Source organism: Triturus cristatus, chromosome 7 (genome assembly GCF_964204655.1).
Source record: "Triturus cristatus chromosome 7, aTriCri1.1, whole genome shotgun sequence".
NCBI lineage: Eukaryota > Metazoa > Chordata > Amphibia > Caudata > Salamandridae > Triturus > Triturus cristatus.
Genome location: NC_140590.1, coordinates 275,640,100 through 275,655,912, shown reverse-complemented (window position 1 = coordinate 275,655,912; position 15,813 = coordinate 275,640,100). Strand labels below are relative to the sequence as shown.

General features: G+C 41.8%; 1 protein-coding gene across 2 annotated transcripts in view; it reads left to right on the top strand.

The window, feature by feature from the left end:
- The window catches only part of LOC146809403 (bifunctional polynucleotide phosphatase/kinase-like), an 85,006-nt gene extending 69,660 nt beyond the window's left edge, over nucleotides 1–15,346 (top strand). For both annotated transcript variants that reach the window (XM_085616244.1, XM_085616245.1), the window contains exons 14-17: nucleotides 113–222; nucleotides 12,904–12,991; nucleotides 14,059–14,126; nucleotides 14,210–15,346. In XM_085616244.1, coding sequence (XP_085472370.1) covers nucleotides 113–222; nucleotides 12,904–12,991; nucleotides 14,059–14,126; nucleotides 14,210–14,330 — 387 coding nt within the window. In that variant the 3' untranslated portion in view covers nucleotides 14,331–15,346. The remainder of the gene's footprint in view (nucleotides 1–112; nucleotides 223–12,903; nucleotides 12,992–14,058; nucleotides 14,127–14,209) is intronic.
- Nucleotides 15,347–15,813: the final 467 nt, after the last annotated feature.

Below are 15,813 nucleotides of genomic sequence, written 5' to 3'. Positions count from 1 at the left end.
TACTATTTCTGTCCTTTTCTTTATTACCTCAATTGCATTTATTATAGATCATTCTCCAGTTTTGCAGATGTTGCGCCTTATCCCTATACATCTGCTTTTCTTTCTTTCAAAGGACACTGTCGGATCCTGGCAAAAATGTGTGGCAATGTGTGAGCAATCCCTGAAGAGTGGTAAGAGCGTCTTCATCGACAACACCAACCCTGATGTGGAGTCTCGCCGCAGGTGAGCGTGCTTTCTCATTCTTTGAGAGAAAATGTATCTTTGAGATGAGCTCCAGGGGCTTCTTGAGCACTTCTCCTTCTTAGGCTATTGGTGGGATGTTCTCCACGGGCAGAAGGTTTTCAGATCTTCTCGAAATAAGTGATACTTTCAGCTCTGGGTATCCCACCTATGACTGGTGCTGATGGAGAGCAGTCAATCACCTCCCATTTGAGCTGGGTGCAATAGCAAAGCCTTCTTCTCCCTTATGCTGGATATGCTAATAAGGGTATTCACTGCAGTATGAGTAAATGTGGAGCCTTTCAGTGGCTCCCACTAAGCTGGGTGGACTAACATAGGCATTAAATCTATTCCAGGTGAATGGAGGAGCAGTGTAAAGCCCTTTGCTGGGTCAACTAGAAAAGATACTACACCTAGCTAGGGAGCATTAAGGAGTCCTCCACTCTGGGCTGGGTGGACTAACAGAGGTATTTCACGTACTCTAGTGCATGATTTAACTGACCGTGGTCTCCCCCATATGTTGCGTGAAATAGTAAGAGTATCATACCTGCTCTGGGTGCATGAAGGACCTATCCATAGTCTCTTCCTTATGCTGTGTATATTACGAAGGGTATAGTACCTACTCTGTGTACTTTAAGGGAGCCACCTGTCCATGGTCTCCTGCCCTTCGAGTTCCAATAATAAAGGTATAGTTCTGATCCTGGGTGCTTTAGGAGTTGTCTACGGTCATCCCCACCAAATGTTGGGTGGAGCATTAAGGATTTTCTGTCTGGTCTGGGTGCATGTACAGTCTAAGTCCTTACTCTATGCTGCGTTGAATAGCAAAGCTAGTCTACCTACCCAGGGTGCATGAAAGAGTTGTATGAAAGATGAGTATTACTATTAAAGGTGGAGAAGAGTTGGCCTAACGGCTAGGGCGGTCGACCTCGAATCTGGGGAACCGGGGTCGAGTCTCGGCAATGACGCTGAACATCCTGTGATTCTGGGCAAATAACGTAATCTCCCCGTGCCTAACAAAAATGAATGTGTCCGCATGTAACACAACTGATGCTATGTAAAGCGCTCTGATACCCGATACTGGGTCAAGTTCGCACTGTATAAAACTCTGTAAACAAAAAAAAAGAAAAAAGGTATTCAATTGAGCCTGGGTGCATGAGGTAGTAGTCCAAGGTCTAGCTGTATGCAGGCCGAAGGAGGGAGCATTCTGTCGACATCCTCCTATCACGATCCACCATGTTTGATCTTTCTTCCAGACTTTCCTGGTATCCATCTATCACCTCCTGGCCTGACTCTTTTTCCCCATAACCTTATGCCCATTATCTTTTGACCCAAGCCCACAACTGCCACAAGCTTCTGCCCTCCTATTGATTGACGTGTCAGAATAAATCATGGGGGGTCCCACATGAGTCTAATTTGTTACCTCCTATTTTTCAGACTTCATGTGAGCCTTTTCTCAAGACTTGCTTAATCTTTTGACTACAGCATTTTCTTATTATCATCCATCTCAACCAGCAAGCCTCTGACTCTAAGCACTGCTTTTATGAATGACCAAAACAGGTTTGGCACTGGACGGTCCATAGCTTACTAAAGCTTGGACGCCTGTAAATGAGAAATTCTAATCTTGAGAAGAAATAAAGTGGGATTGGGCCAGTCTCTCTGACCCTCTTTCCCCACTGCAACTAAACCTAAATCCCTAGAGGTGTACAGCACTAACCTGCACCAACTTTGGTGGAACACTCCAGTAAAATCTCAAGTAAGCATGTATTAAGAACTGCATTTACCATAATGCTACGAGGCGAACTGTCCTCGGAGGGGAAGCAGTGTGCTCCCACCCCTCCCTAAATCCCTAGGAGTAGCATTAGACTGCAAGCTAACACAAAGCACAAACCAACACAATTTGTAACTCAAGCACCACATCCTAAGACATGCTCTGTCTTCTTTTCCAGGAGATCTTTGTGCATGATATCAAAGCTTGAGTACCACCGGACCTCAAATAATCAGACAAATATTACCAGACCTGTAGGTATAATACCTTGAATAATCTACTCAACCTAACTGTAATACACTTTACCCATAAACTTGTTTCAAATTGTATGATCCTAGACAAATATTTTATTTCATAGTCACCTTTTTCTTCATTATTACATACGAGAGCACCTTCAAATATGCGAATTTAGCATATCTGCTATACAAAACAGTCTTTTGTTGAATTTAACCAACTAAACTTTTGATCCATGTATTATAAAAATCTAGCCCACGTGTAGGGTACACATGACCCCTGACTTGCCTCTTAGTTCCCTAATAGCATTGTCATCAAGGCAGGAGCAGGAATGTTTCTCAGTTCATGTTTAAAAACTAGTACTTTTAATAAATATATTACTAAAGCATGATGTGGTGGTGTTCTGTCATTTACAGACAAACACTTTTGTTGAAATGGCTACAAAGTTTCCCACTCACATGCAGTTTTACTAGTAAAACTATTTAGCGTACAAACAATAATGTTTGGAAAGTGGGTTTCAGTAAATATGTATCATTTGCACATCAACAAGTAAAGTATTCTGATTTGTTTTGATCCTATTAAAATCTTTGTTTCCATCTCATTTCAGAATTACAGGCAAGTGATGTTTCTAAGTACTGAAATATATTTCAAAATATTTGTACTGTTTATTTACAAGTAATTTAAAAAAGTGATGTGTCCAGCACAATTGACACTTACAACATCCTCTATCTTTGCAGTCAGAGAAAGAAAAGGTAAACATTAATCTTCAGCATAAAATAAGCAGCAATTTGTTAGAAGACCTAAGCTGACTTTTGACCTCTGTCGTTGCGCATTTTGTGCAGCAAATGCGAAAAGATAAAAACAAGATTCAAAGGTATCTTTACTCCTCATTCACTTTCTGAATGAGCAGAACACCTGTTCTTTGACTGCTTGAGCTCTCTCTCAAGAGTGGGCCAGTAGGCACTAAAATAGCTCAGTCTGATACAATCTGACTAGCCATAGCAAGTGGGCTAGTAGATTTTTCTAGGCCTGTCTGTGACCCTATAGATTTAGGCTTATCTGTATCAAGTATGGTTACATTGCAGTGAATGCACAATGCAGCAGTGTGACTGGTTTGGCAGATTAGCAAATTTGATCTCATATCTAAGGCTTGAAGGAATCTAAGTTGTCTTGCAGTCCAGCAAAGGATCGATTTCATATGTCTCTGCCTGCTAACCTACTGGCTATCTGCCTTATAAAATGTATAAGATTGGGTAGCAGATCTCTCCATCTAGAATTGTCCTACTATTTGGAATGCTCTGCTTCTCTCAGAAGGTTGGAAAAAGATTTGCTAAAGTTCATTAAAGTCATGGCAATGTGTCTTTAGTTCCGGTCCTAGGATGCTTGTTTCTGGTCCAGGGAGGACCTGGCTTGGCAGTTCGGGCTGGACTGTTCCCATGAGGCACAGGGACAAGACTGATTTGCATATGGCCAGGTCTAAACTGGGGTGGCATGGTGAGCAAAAGAATTATGGATTTAACCCAGATCTCTTGACTGGGGGTGAATGTTTTGATTTGTTCTGCATTCCGTCCATCAATTGTGTGTCTTTTGCTTTCTCGCCCTAAGTGCGCCGGGTATGCCCAGACGTGGGTCCCGGGCTCACTGTGCCACTGGAATCAAGCTATCCTGGCAGAAGAGGGGTGAAACCCCGAAACCGGTCCTAGGATGCTTGTTTTCGGTCCAGGGAGGACCTGGCTTGTCAGCTCGGGCTGGACTGTTCCCATGAGGCACAGGGTCAAGACTGATTTGCATATGGCCAGGTCTTAACTAGGGTGGCATGGTGAGCAAACAAATTATGGATTTAACCGAGATCTCTTGACTGGGGGTGAATGTTTTGATTTGTTCTGCATTCCGTCCATCAATTGTGTGTTTTTTGCTTTCTCGCCCTAAGTGCGTCGGGTATGCCCAGACGTGGGTCCCGGGCTCACTGTGCCACTGGAATCAAGCTATCCTGGCTGAAGAGGGGTGAAACCCCGAAACTGGTCCTAGGATGCTTGTTTTCGGTCCAGGGAGGGCCTGGCTTGGCAGCTCGGGCTGGACTGTTCCCATGAGGCACAGGGTCAAGACTGATTTGCATATGGCCAGGTCTTAACTAGGGTGGCATGGTGAGTAAAAGAATTATGGATTTAACCCAGATCTCTTGACTGGGGGTGAATGTTTTGATTTGTTCTGCATTCCGTCAATCAATTGTGTGTCTTTTGCTTTCTCGCCCTAAGTGCGCCAGGTATGCCCAGACGTAAGTCCCGGGCTCACTGTGCGTCTGGAATCAAGCTATCCTGGCTGAAGAGGGGTGAAACCCCGAAACCGGTCCTAGGATGCTTGTTTCCGGTTCAGGGAGGACCTGGTTTGGCAGTTCGGGCTGGACTGTTCCCATGAGGCTTAGGGTCAAGACTGATTTGCATATGGCCAGATCAAACTGGGGTGGGATGGTGAGCAAAAGAATGATGGATTTAACCCAGATCTCTTGACTGGGGGTGAATTTTTTGATTTGTTCTGCATTCCGTCCATCAATTGTCCGTCTTTTGCTTTCTTGTCCTAAGTGCGCCGGGTATGCGCAGATGTGGGTCCCGGGCTTACTGTGTCACTGGAATCAAGCTATCCTGGCTGAAGAGGGGTGAAACCCTGAAACCGGTCCTAGGATGCTTGTTTCCGGTCCAGGGAGGACCTGGCTGGACTGTTCCCATTAAGGCACAGGGTCAAGACTGATTTGCATATGGGCAGGTCTAAACTGGGGTGGCATGGTGAGCAAAATAATGATGGATTTAACCCAGATCTCTAGACTGGGGGTGAATGTTTTGATTTGTTCTGGCTGGACTATGCCTGCGCGCTGTATCTGGGAGCAAATAAATCCAAAGTTCAGAGGCTACAGAGAGTCCAGAATGCGGCCGTAAGATCGCTTTTGGGCCTGCGCAGAACTTGTTCAGTGACCAGTGCAATTCGCAGCCTTCACTGGCTGCCTGTGGCCAGGCGAATTGAGTTTAAGGCATTGTGTATCGCCTTTAAAATTCTGAAATTGACATCTCCACAAATTCTGTCTGACCTTCTTCTACCTTACACTCCTACACGATCACTTCGATCTATGGGACAATGTTTGGTGGTGGTTCCCCGGGTGAGAAGAGTCAGAGCTGGTGGGCGCTCTTTTTGCAATAGAGCTGCTATTCTGTTGAACTCTTTGCCGGCTTGTATTCGTGGGCTCACCAACTACTTTCATTTTAGAAAAGCCATTAAGACATTTTTGTTCCCCTACTTGTAGGCCTTCAGTGTTATTTGTGTTCGGCTCTTTTGTTGCTTAGCGCCGGGACGCCTCTTAGCTGAGGCAGCTGTCATGCTCTATAAAACCCATTAACATAACATAACATAACATAACATTCCGTCCATCAATTCTGTCTTTTTCTTTACTTCCAGTGTACAGCCTGATATACAGTGGCTTAAGATTTGATCCATAACAAGTTTCCTGATTTCACATACTGTCTTCCTATCCCAGGCGATTAAACCCCTAAGACTCCTATTAATCTTAGGACTTCACCACCCAGGCAGACACTCAAGGCAGAGCCACTGATTAAAAAGTTATGAACTCCACTACCACTATTGTGTGTCTTTCTTTGTCCTGGAAGCTTTCTGCTGTTTTTCATCAATCTCCCACATTTTAAGTAAGCAGGTACATGAGCATGAAGTCAATGTCCAGTCTCCTATGTTAAGAAACCACAGTCCATATGTACTAACACATTTCCTCGCAAACACAAAATGGGACAAACCCTTTCTTACATCTGGCCACGTGGGCGGTTTTCCAAATCCATCCCTCTTTATAACCAAAAGTCCTTTCAGGTTCTGATATGAAACTTGAAAGGTTCATCCCTGGTTTTCCCCCAAGCCCTTATTTTTTGACTTGGTGCAACATTATCTCCATGCCATTTGGGCTCTTATACTTAATCTTGGATTCTTTAAGGTTTACTGATCCTCAGACATGGTGGCTGTAACCCAGATTGCGTGCTGGGGTATGTATGTATTTTTCAAATGCTACTTACTTTGTGGGGTTCTTTGCTCATAAGTAGGCTTTTCTGATTTCAGTTTCTATTTTTGGTAAATTCTGGTGTTTTTTTCCCAGTGATTTCAATACCTTAAAAAAAGGTGGTTATCGGTGATTACACATTTCCTTGTCATAAAAGACAACAGAAACAGTGTTTTTTTCAGTTTTTATGGAATGTTTTACTTTTATTATTGCTTGCTTTCTGCACTGTTAGTGCATGGCATATAGACCGTGTACTTACAGTGTATGTGAGGTCCAAATACAGTTTTGCAAATCAAACTTATTGTACTACACCATACAATACTTCTTCAGTGAGTCTTTGGTCATGCACGATCACTCTTTCCTTTCCAGGGAAACTTTTATCTGTGCAAAGTCCCTCTCAACCATGCCACTTGAGACGGGCAACACCAAAACAGCCAGTACACAACTCTGGCCACCTATATAGCTTTCCATACCAATACTGGTACACTGAATATTGTGATTCTCTGGGACTCATTCTGTAACAAATGCATTGAACTGGGCGCATATGTACTTAGAGTTATTGAAGAGGTAAAAAACTGAAGCAGTACTTTTGAAGAGCTCTAGAACTTGTGTAGAGTACCACAGTGAGGCTTCAATGACTTCAAATGCCATGGTTGGTGATGTAAATGTAAAAATCTTTCAGCTGTGATGCACTCCTGTCAATCCAAGTAATCCTATTTAAAGAAAGGTTGTGTTAGTTAGTCTGTGTGGCTGTGCTGCCTTTGTAGTGGTTCTACCAAACCACTGGTTCAAAAAGAAAAGTATTTTCTAAGACAACCTGTCCTAGACAAAGCCTGCACTGCCAAGAAAACTCTGTCACAAGTGTGTTTAGTATAATTTGGTGTAAGAAACAACTCTCAGAAAACTTCATCAAGTAATCAAACTCAACACTCGATGATAAACTAATATACATTCACTTAAACATGAAAACAAGGTTTCAATCCAACGTAGTTCATTGCTTCTTTTATTCAAAAGCGTGTTTCGTTGATCAATGTTGAACTTCACATTGCATGCATGTAGTAAAAACTCGAAGATTATTGTTCCCAATGCATTTCGGGTGTGTCATACACCCTTCGTCAGGGAAAATCTACAACAAGCATATATATACTAAATTAGTAAATCAAACTACTTCATTGAATTGTTTGGTGACCGGCCTCTCATTTGCCGGGAGAAACAGAAGCATTGGCAATGTATACATATAGTTTCTTGCACAAAAACAACTTGATAAGTGATGTCACAGTAAATGCAAAGTTGTAGCCTGACAAACATACCCAGTTGTAGCAACCAAAAATCGCAAAAGTCAAACAAAGATCAGTGAAAGGAGGATGTAAAGGGAAGTGAATAAAAGAGTGACCGTTCTGCCCATGCCAGTGAACAAGGTAACAATTAATTGAGTGGGTATAGGACCAATGTGCACCATTCCTGTGTGAATAACACAAAAGTCCACTCTTAGTGTAGATACCTTTTATCGCTCACGAGTTCAACCGATTCTCTGTTTGCTACTGCTGCTAATCCAATAGATTTAGTGCGGTTGGCACGTGGGATATCTGTAAATTATGACACTAAGAGTCAGGATAATCCAACTAGGATTGTGTAAAAAGGACTATAGGTGGTCTACCAAAGGACTCTAGGCTTACCTATCTGTACTTAAGTCGAATATCAAGACAAGTATTATTCTATATGCAGAAAAACGACCAAAATTGTCCCGTTAAAAAGATGTAAAAATTTTACAAAAAACCTTGCTTTAATTCTTCAATGGGATTCCAAATTACCCTAGTTCTTCACCACCGGTGTGATTCAAAACCATGCATCTCACCTTGTTTCTTCTACAACGGCTAGGACATGGAAATGGAAATATTCGTGAGCTACACGTCCTCACTGCGCCAAAAAATACATAGAGGTAGAGTTAAGTGCGACCAAGATTAAAAACAAGGGTTAATACCCCCCGCTATGCGAGTCTATATAGGCGGCTCTGAACTTACTTGATAAATGGATGAAGGCGGCATACAGTGTAATCTTGATATGCGAACAATTATCCCTCAGTTCTTTCCCGCTTATAAACTTTCCGTCGCTTTCGTGTTCACGCTAGAATTGCTAAGCATCAAGATAGGACTAATGTGTGTGTTGAGCTGACATGCGCGGTGGCCATATTGATTTGTGTGTACATTTAACATTCGTAAGCAGAAAGGTCACACAGAGTAAATGAATGTGAATAAAGTGAGAAAAGTGAAGGCAAGAATCAGAAAATCAGATTACACAAATGAATCATAAAGCTCAAGTGACAGTAATTACTGTAACTTGTGCTAAATGGACAATATTGCTGTATTACACACATATTATCTTAACAAACACCGGGAATGATGTGTATCTTAAATACTGTCAGAGCCTGCTCTACTTCCCAATTAGTGAAAACATTCTTTTGTATATACATATGTTAGTGCTGATGCTGAATGACAATTATGTTGAAACAATTATACAAATGGTTATACACTTATAGAGGCTATTCGTCTGGTTACGTAAAACGAATGGCTCACTTAAAACATCCCTGGTTTTCATCCCTTATGAATGTCAAACAGTTCAGAGTAATACATCTGATTGTCAAACCAATGATTCACGTAGAGAATGCCCCTCGTGCCAATATGAGTGTTAAGCAATTATATTTTTTAATTGTATTCGGTTGCAACAAACAACAACAACAGAACCTGACTTCAAAGAACTCAGCTCAACACACACATTAGTCCTATCTTGGTGCTTAGCAATTCTAGCGTGAACACAAAAGCGACGGAAAGTTTATAAGCGGGAAAGATCTGAGGGATAATTGTTCGCATATCAAGATTATACTGTATGCCGCCTTCATCCGTTTATCAAGTAAGTTCAGAGCCACCTATATAGACTCGCATAGCGGGGGTATTTACCCCTGTTTTTAATCTTGGTTGTACTTATCTCTACCCCTATGTATTTTTTGGCGCAGTGAGGACATGTAGCTCACGAATATTTCCATTTCCATGTCCTAGCCGTTGTAAAAGTAACAAGGTGAGATGCATGGTTGTGAATCACACCGGTGGTGAAGAACTAGGGTAATTTGGAATCCCATTGTAGAATTAAAGCAAGGTTTTTTTACATCTTTTTAACAGGACAATTTTGGGCGTTTTTCTGCATATAGAATAATACTCGTCTTGATATCCGACTTAAGTACAGATAGGTAAGCCTAGAGTCCTTTGGTAGACCACCTATAGTCCTTTTTACACAATCCCAGTTGGATTATCCTGACTCTTAGTGTCATAATTTACAGATATCCCACGTGCCAACCCCGCCAAGTCTATTGGATTAGCAGCAGTAGCAAACAGAGAATCGGTTGAACTCGTGAGCGATAAAAGGTATCTACACTAAGAGTGGACTTTTGTGTTATTCACACAGGAATGGTGCACATTGCTCCTATACCCACTCAATTAATTGTTACCTTGTTCACTGGCCTGGGCAGAACGGTCACTCTTTTATTCACTTCCCTTTATATCCTCCTTTCACTGATCTTTGTTTGACTTTTGCGATTTTTGGTTGCTACTACTGGGTATGTTTGTCAGGCTACAGCTTTGCATTTACTGTGACATCAATTATCAAGTTGTTTTTGTGCAAGAAACTATCTGGCACATGCATCAACAATGCCATTTGCGATTCCTTAATAGCGAAAAATAAGGATTCGCTAATAAGGAATAGCAAAAGGCTATGCATGTAGAAATCGCTTACAAAATAGCGATTTCTAAACATTCCTTAATTGCTACTCGCAAATTGCGAGTCGCAATTAAGGAATACCTCCCCATTGATTCCTATGGGCCTAGAGGCCCATAGGAATGAAAGGGAGGACTTTCTCAATTTGCTAATCTCAATTAGAGAATCGCAAATTGCTCATGCTATTTCAAGGGTGCCAGGGCGTCAAAAAGACACCCTGTTGCACCCCTGAAATCTGCATATGAATACATCTTGCACACACACATGCCCCAAGGGCATGTGTGTGTGTCAAATAGAACTTAGAAAAAAGCACTTTAGTGCATTTTTCAAAGTTTTTGCAAATTACCATGAAGTTCAACTTCATGGTAATTTGCTCCCCCTATTAGCGAAATCGCAAATTTTTAAACTTTCATGCATTGCATTTAAGGAATCTCAAATTGGGATTCCTTAAATGCAATTGCAATTTAAGGAATCGCTATTTAGAGATTCCTTAAATAGCGATTTTTGCATTTGGGATGATGCATCCCAAATGCAAAAATACCGGTCGCAAAGGGGCAGATTCTGCTAATCTGCCCGTTTGCGAGCAGTTTTCTCGTTGATGCATGTGGCCCTACATGTATACATTGCCAATGTTTCTGTTTCTTCCAGCAAATGAGAGGCCGGTCACCACACAATTCAATGAAGTAGTTTGCTTTACTAATTTAGTGTATATATGCTCGTTGTAGATTTCCCCTGACGAAGGGTGTATGACACACCCGAAATGCATTGGGAACAATAATCTTCAAGTTTTTACTACATGCATGCAATGTGAAGTTCAACATTGATCAACGAAACACGCTTTTGAATAAAAGAAGCAATGAACTACGTTGGTTTGAAACCTTGTTTTCATGTTTATGTGAATGTGTATCAGTTTATCATGGAGTGTTGAGTTTGTTTACTTGATGAAGTTTTCTGAGATTTGTTTCTTACACCAAATGATACTAAACACACTTGTGACAGAGTTTTCTTGGTAGTGCAGGCTTTGTCTAGGACAGGTTGTCTTAGAAAATACTTTCCCTTATGGTTGGTGATGGGACATTCTATGCATCATTGAAAGCCATTACTCATGCTTTGTAAATATAAATTTCCTGAATTGCTCCTCAAGTTTTCTTTGCTTACCAAGTGGCAATCATTCTAACATGGAACATGTTGCAGTGCCAAAGTCACTAAAAGTGTCAGCCAGCCTTCTCTCAAGGAGATGTTTCACATCTACACCAATTACTCTGAACACTTGGTAGACAAGGGTGTTTCCAGACTCTAGTTTTTTGATTATGTCCACTACAGCAGTCATGTTTTCCTGTAAAAATTTAAGAATGCAATAGAGTGTACTTTTTTTCACATCACTATCAATATGTGACCGACAGTCCTCAAAGTTTTTGCCTTTGGCACCATCACTAAGCAAAAATTCTGTAAACGGTCACCATATGAATACAATAGCTTTCACAGCCTCTAGGACTGAGAAGCACTGGCTAAATGACACCGTTGGGATGAATCTTTCTTTGATGTCACACAAAGCAAAAAATGAGATATACTTGCATTTTAGTTCCCGTGCATAACGAATCAGTGCACCAGAATTAACTACAAAGTTGATAGCCTTCTTCATTAACTCTGAAGATTATAAATATGCTTTCAGCATACAATATAGGAAGTGGCAAGGATCTCTTACAGGGAAGCACTTAAGCTCAGGTACCGATTTTAACAGGTCATCGCACAACTTTTTCATATATATAGTTGAATCACCGCAAATACAAACAGTATCACTCCAATCTTTGTTGAATTTGGTAAGAACATTTTGCAGCAGCATTCCAAGTGACACTGTGTTAATGCTTTCCAAACGTCTTGTGCCATGTTTTCAACACTACCAAAGATGCTTGGTGACAGCACTCTTTTCACATATACCTGTCACTGCACCTTGCATTGAATGTTTAAAGCGTGGGGTGTTTGGCAATTCACCTACTATCAATACTGACTCGCTAAAAAAGGGGGCTGATGTCTCAAAGGGTTGCACCCATTCTCTGTCTGTGGGTAAATGTGATGGTATATATTGGGAATATTCTCATGAAACCAGCCATTTTATCTCTCAGTGAAAGAATCAAACATTGCCAAAATATTAAATATGATTTAGATGTTTCCTGATTCTCCACAGTTTATAAAATAATCAAATTTAACCTAAACATGCTTCGAAACCCTGCAACTTTAGACCAACAACCAGAAAACTGACAAATGCAAATGTGACCTCCATAAAAAGCAAAACGCAAGCAGAATAATGTTAGCCCAGCCTTTCTTGCTGCTACCTTGTATAACAAAGGTACATTGTGTTGGCCCCTTCAGGAAGAAATAAAAATGACTCTTTCACTCTCCTTTTATTTTCTTCGAATAGCATTTAGTTTGTGGTTCTGCAGGTGTTTTTTCAGTGTTTATATGTTTACACCAGTGGCTGTATAGCTGTGTAGATGTGATGTTCATAATGGTCTTGTGATATGCTTCTCGCACTTTTTTGTAAGCAATAGCTGTAGAGAATATCCCTAGCTTGGTTAAGCTATGCCAAGACGTATCCTCTAATTTTCATGATTAAGAATGTGTTGTCTTTTGGTTAACGGTTCTATGTGCTTCGATACAATAGTCACTGTTGTAAAGAAAGCAGGTTGGGATACAAAAGCACAAGACAATTTAGAAGAAGACAGAGCTGTACTAGGAGTACAATACTAATTATGTCTGTAACTTGTACTGATTTTAACCCCTGCTATACCTCCTTCAAAACTCCGGTTAATGTAACATTCCCACAAGTCATTTAAATAAATTGAGTTTTCTCATCTTTCCCCTCTCTCCTCAGATATGTTGAGGTTGCGAAGAAAGCTGGAGTCCCCGTCAGGTGTTTCTTGTTCACTGCAACTAAAGAGATGGCAAAACACAACAACACTGTGAGTATTGGGGCGAGCTTAAAAAACAGTGTAGTGCGGGTAGGTGGTGATGATGACAGGAAGTCACATGGAGTCAGAGTTAAAAAATGGCCAAGCTCACATATGAAGAAGGCTCTCTGAGTTGTAGAGATCAGAAGGTAGATCTTAGAAACACTTGCGGAATGCACAGGGCTCATCGAAATCTAGTCGATCTTACAGGGGTGAGGCTAGAAGAGTCACTACTTTGTGTTATGATGAGCTACATCATGGACAATTCAAAAGTGGAGGCTGAAGGCAATGACACTTCCGCTCTTCCAGACTCCTACTTGCATACGTCCCACGCATACAGAAAACTCGGTTTGGGGGTCGAGACTTCTACATCGCTCCTAAACGTAGAATACCCTCTCCCCACATATAAGAGTCCCCTACTCACTTCTTGAATTCCACCGGGTACTGAAGACCTGCCTTTTAGAGTAGTCCCACTAGGCCCTAGGTTTGGCTAGGCTCACAATTGTTCAGCACGGATACTCTTGGGTGCGCTGTACAAATCTGCACAACATAACATGTCAGGCTACGAAACAGGAATGAAGTATTAGGAGAGTGGGGCTTGAAGTGAGGAGTAAGCGACCTAGAGAGAGCTGTGTAAGGTGAGAAGAGTAAAGGTCCAGGAAAAAACCAAGGTAAAGGGTTGGTTGTAATGGGCAAGAGGTTGTTGGAAAAAGGAGTAAATTGTTAGAAGCAATACTGCGAGGAGAGGGATGTAAGGGACAATGAGGGTTTTGAGCTAGAGAAAAGTAATGGGCTAGTATGCAGCAAGTAGTAGTTGATGTAAAGGAAATTGTGACCGCTGTGGAGGTGAGAGGCGGAAAGGAAAAGTAAGAGAAAAAGGGCACAGGCAGAGAGGTGAGGATTAAAATTCAAGCCTCATCTAAGTTGCATTGACTGGAATGTGTGCTGTGTATCTGTGCTGTAGACCAAATAACTCATTGCCCAAGAATGTGTACCCCATACTCCCTCATGCCACAAAAAGAAGAACCTTCCTGCAAACCTTGGTTTCTGATGGACTAATCTGTCATTTCTTGTTCTAGTTCCGGGAAATGACGTACACAGGGCAGGGGCACCAACATGTCAATGACATGGTCTTCAACATCTACAAGTGAGTTGGCTGGGAGTGCATGTGACAACTAGTACGGAGTGTCAGTTTCTTGAGTGTGTAATAACCTGTCTTTGCTGTTGCAGGAGCAAGTATGTGGCACCTTCCTTGAACGAGGGCTTCACTGAGATCGTGAAAATCAATTTTGTGCCTAGTTTCAAGGATCCGGAGCTTGAAGCCCAGTACTGCTTATTTTTGGAGGGATGATGCCCTTGAAGTTGCTGGAGCAGCAGTGCTACAGGAGAGGAGAGTGCAGCGTGCAGCAAACCCTGAGGCAGGGGTGTAGGGCTCAACTTGACAGATGATGCCATATTTTTTATTTGGGTATAAGTCAGCCAACGTCGTGATTCTTGAAGACCTTGTGCAAAGGGTCTCAGATTAACAAAAGAACTGCATGCACCCACAAATGAATTCCACAAACTAACTTTACTACCAACTGTACCTTTCTTACCCATACAATCCATCTTCCATCATTTCATGATATAACACTGTGCCCCTTCGGAGAAGAGTGAGTCCTTCAATGGGGGGCAGCTGCTGCAGCAGAGCATAGCTTAGGGTTAGACTGCCATGTGCAAGAACGCAATGTGGTTGCACGGTGATAGCAGTGTTGACCTACTGAAGGTTGTGTATCAGGAAGATGCTGATTGTTTTGGGCAGTAACACTACACAAGGTAAGTAGTGCAGTGTTAATACACCCCCATTCTTAACTCATGTCTCTCGCCATTGTCCTGATGCTCATAAATGGGGGCGTGGATAGTACCACAAAGCTGGTTCTTTAATTATCGCACTTTACTTGCTTAATGTCTAGTACCCCTAATTTCCCTTTCTCCTGATGTCTATGTGCAGAGGTTTTTTTCTTTTAGTAAAAGTATCTTGTGTATGCATGCACTCTGTAAGAACCAGTGGGAGAGAGAGCAAGGGATCAGTTGGCTGAGATCTAGTATTCCCAAGTATACACACTCCCAGGTCTGTTGCTCAAGGATCACATCTTTTCCATGTGACCCACAGCCTCAATTACTTAGTTCCTGTCTTTCTGTCATTGACTCTCCACTTTGTTGTAAGACTCCAACCATGTGGATGTGATCAGGAATTATGTAATGTCCTGCTTGTCAGATACCCAAGGTAGAGCCCATGCACCAACTGTTGTGACTGCATTTCCCTTATCAGGGCGGTGCCAACTTGGATGTTTTGCCCATGTGTAATAAAGAATACTTGACATTTTACCAGTATGGCTTTCTGCAGCCTGATGATTCTTATGCAGCCATGCTGCCTCTTCATTTGTCTTTGTAAAGATTTGATCTAAGCTCTCCCCCATCCAGTTCCTCTCTTTTTATCTGTCTTAAGTTTCTTCTTTTCTCCTTGCCTTCTTTTAAATCAGGTGCGTTACCTCATTTCCTCACTGTATTTGGTACTTGCTGGTAATCTCTCCTTGCTTTCTTTCTGGTGGCCCTCTTGCCTCCTTCCCTAACTTTTCTTTCCTTTGTCCCTTACTAATTCTACATCTGTCAATTGGTTTTTGCCTTGCTGTTCTCCTATCACTCTGAGATGGATCCCTTGTGCAATCCGCTGTCTTGGAGTCAGTGGCTGTCAATTTTCCACCATCCGATTCTCAACTGAAGTTACTAAAGAGAAGAAGCACTCTAGGTTTGCATGGATTATACGCAATTACATCCTGTCTTCTCAGAGTGCA